This window comes from Etheostoma spectabile, chromosome 18 (assembly GCF_008692095.1).
Source record: "Etheostoma spectabile isolate EspeVRDwgs_2016 chromosome 18, UIUC_Espe_1.0, whole genome shotgun sequence".
Taxonomy (NCBI): Eukaryota; Metazoa; Chordata; class Actinopteri; order Perciformes; family Percidae; genus Etheostoma; species Etheostoma spectabile.
The window spans coordinates 303,221-304,708 of record NC_045750.1 but is presented as its reverse complement, the minus strand read 5'-3'; the positions used below and the strand labels follow the sequence as shown (position 1 = coordinate 304,708).

The 1,488-nt window shown below is 41.9% G+C and overlaps 1 protein-coding gene across 1 annotated transcript in view; it reads right to left on the bottom strand.

The window, feature by feature from the left end:
* The window catches only part of LOC116706523 (exostosin-1), a 321,262-nt gene that overhangs the window by 55,542 nt on the left and 264,232 nt on the right, over positions 1-1,488 (bottom strand). Inside the window, exon 8 of the mRNA XM_032543414.1 lies at positions 497-615. Coding sequence (XP_032399305.1) covers positions 497-615 — 119 coding nt within the window. The remainder of the gene's footprint in view (positions 1-496; positions 616-1,488) is intronic.

Here is a 1,488-nt window from a genome sequence, read left to right as displayed (position 1 = left end):
AAATTTTGTGTCCTTAAAGGTTGTATTTTCCTAAATATTTTAAATTAAGGCATTAAGATGAATTCCAAAAGATGTTTTTTTATTCCTCTTTTTAATCAACTTCAGCCTGTGTGTGTAAACTCATGCAAGCCCCTGTATGATGACCTCTCACACAATGTTGTGATACTTCTTTCTTGCATTCACAGACTAATTTTCCACAGTTACACCCTGTTGTATTTTAGGCATGGCTGCACCCCCCTTCATTTAATGTTAAAACCTGAAGAAGAAGAAGGCGACAAAGAAAAAGAAAGACATGAAGGAGACAGATAATCAGGAGAAGCAGGGGACAGAGGTGCTAACAAAAACATGAGACATTTACAAGAGATACACGTCTCTCGTAAAATCTGGACTCCTCTCGATATCGTGTATACGTTGCTTTGTGTTTGTCAGGTCATATTTAATTCAGCATTTCGTTATTTCCCATTCCCGTTGAAAGGGATGTGGACACACGTCCCACCTGTGCACAGAACCTGGACTTGGCCACAGCGATGATGAGCTTCACCACGGGGGAGATCTGGGACTGCAGAGCGGTAACCGCATGGATCACAGCTGTGAACTGCTGCGACGGGCTCTTCCCTGGACACACACACACACACACACCCCCCCCCCCCCACACACACAAAAAAAAAACAACCACAGCACCACAGTTGGCATTGGTAACCTTGGTTATTTAGGTTTCAACACAGATAGATTTGTGCATATGTATTTACTGCAATCTAATCACTGTTTGCCACTACACGATGGAATGTGCATTTGTTCAATGCATATGCTTTTTTATAATGCTTTTAAGGTCTTGGCGAGCATGCAATTTATACAAGAATCTTTTTAAAAGACTGTGTGATAGTAGTGTCAGTTTTATATTGTGGGAAAAGTTGCAACTTAAGAATTTCATGGTGTAATAATACTGTGCATATGACAAATAATAAATATCTTGAATCTTGAATCTTGACTATGTAGGTCTATGGAAAAGCTCCATTAAAAGGTTAACTGGACATCAGTGCTCTGTGCTGCCACCATCATCAATTCTTGCTAGGATCTACCCCCCACCCCCTCCCCCCCTTCCTTTCGTATAGTCAAAGAGTTTAGCTTTGTGAGTATCTCATCAGCGAAATCTGAACCTGCGATGTTTCCTATACAGAGGGAAGTTTGCATTTTCTCCAGCTTCACAAAAAACAGCTTGTAGTTATCTTGTCTCGCGTTTTATTGGGGCAAAAATGAAACCACGGTAACAACAACGAGGAAATTATGAAGGCGGAACCAAACTTTAAATACTACCCCGATAGAATGATACCCAAGCGTCGGGCGGGTAAGGAAGGACGAGAAATGATTCTCCCGGCGCAAGAGAAGTGTAATCATGATATTACCAACTCAATTGGATGCTATCGATTGGATGGTATTTTCTGGATAACGAGGATCGTCAATTACAAGGGGGGTGGCGGGGGCGGGGGG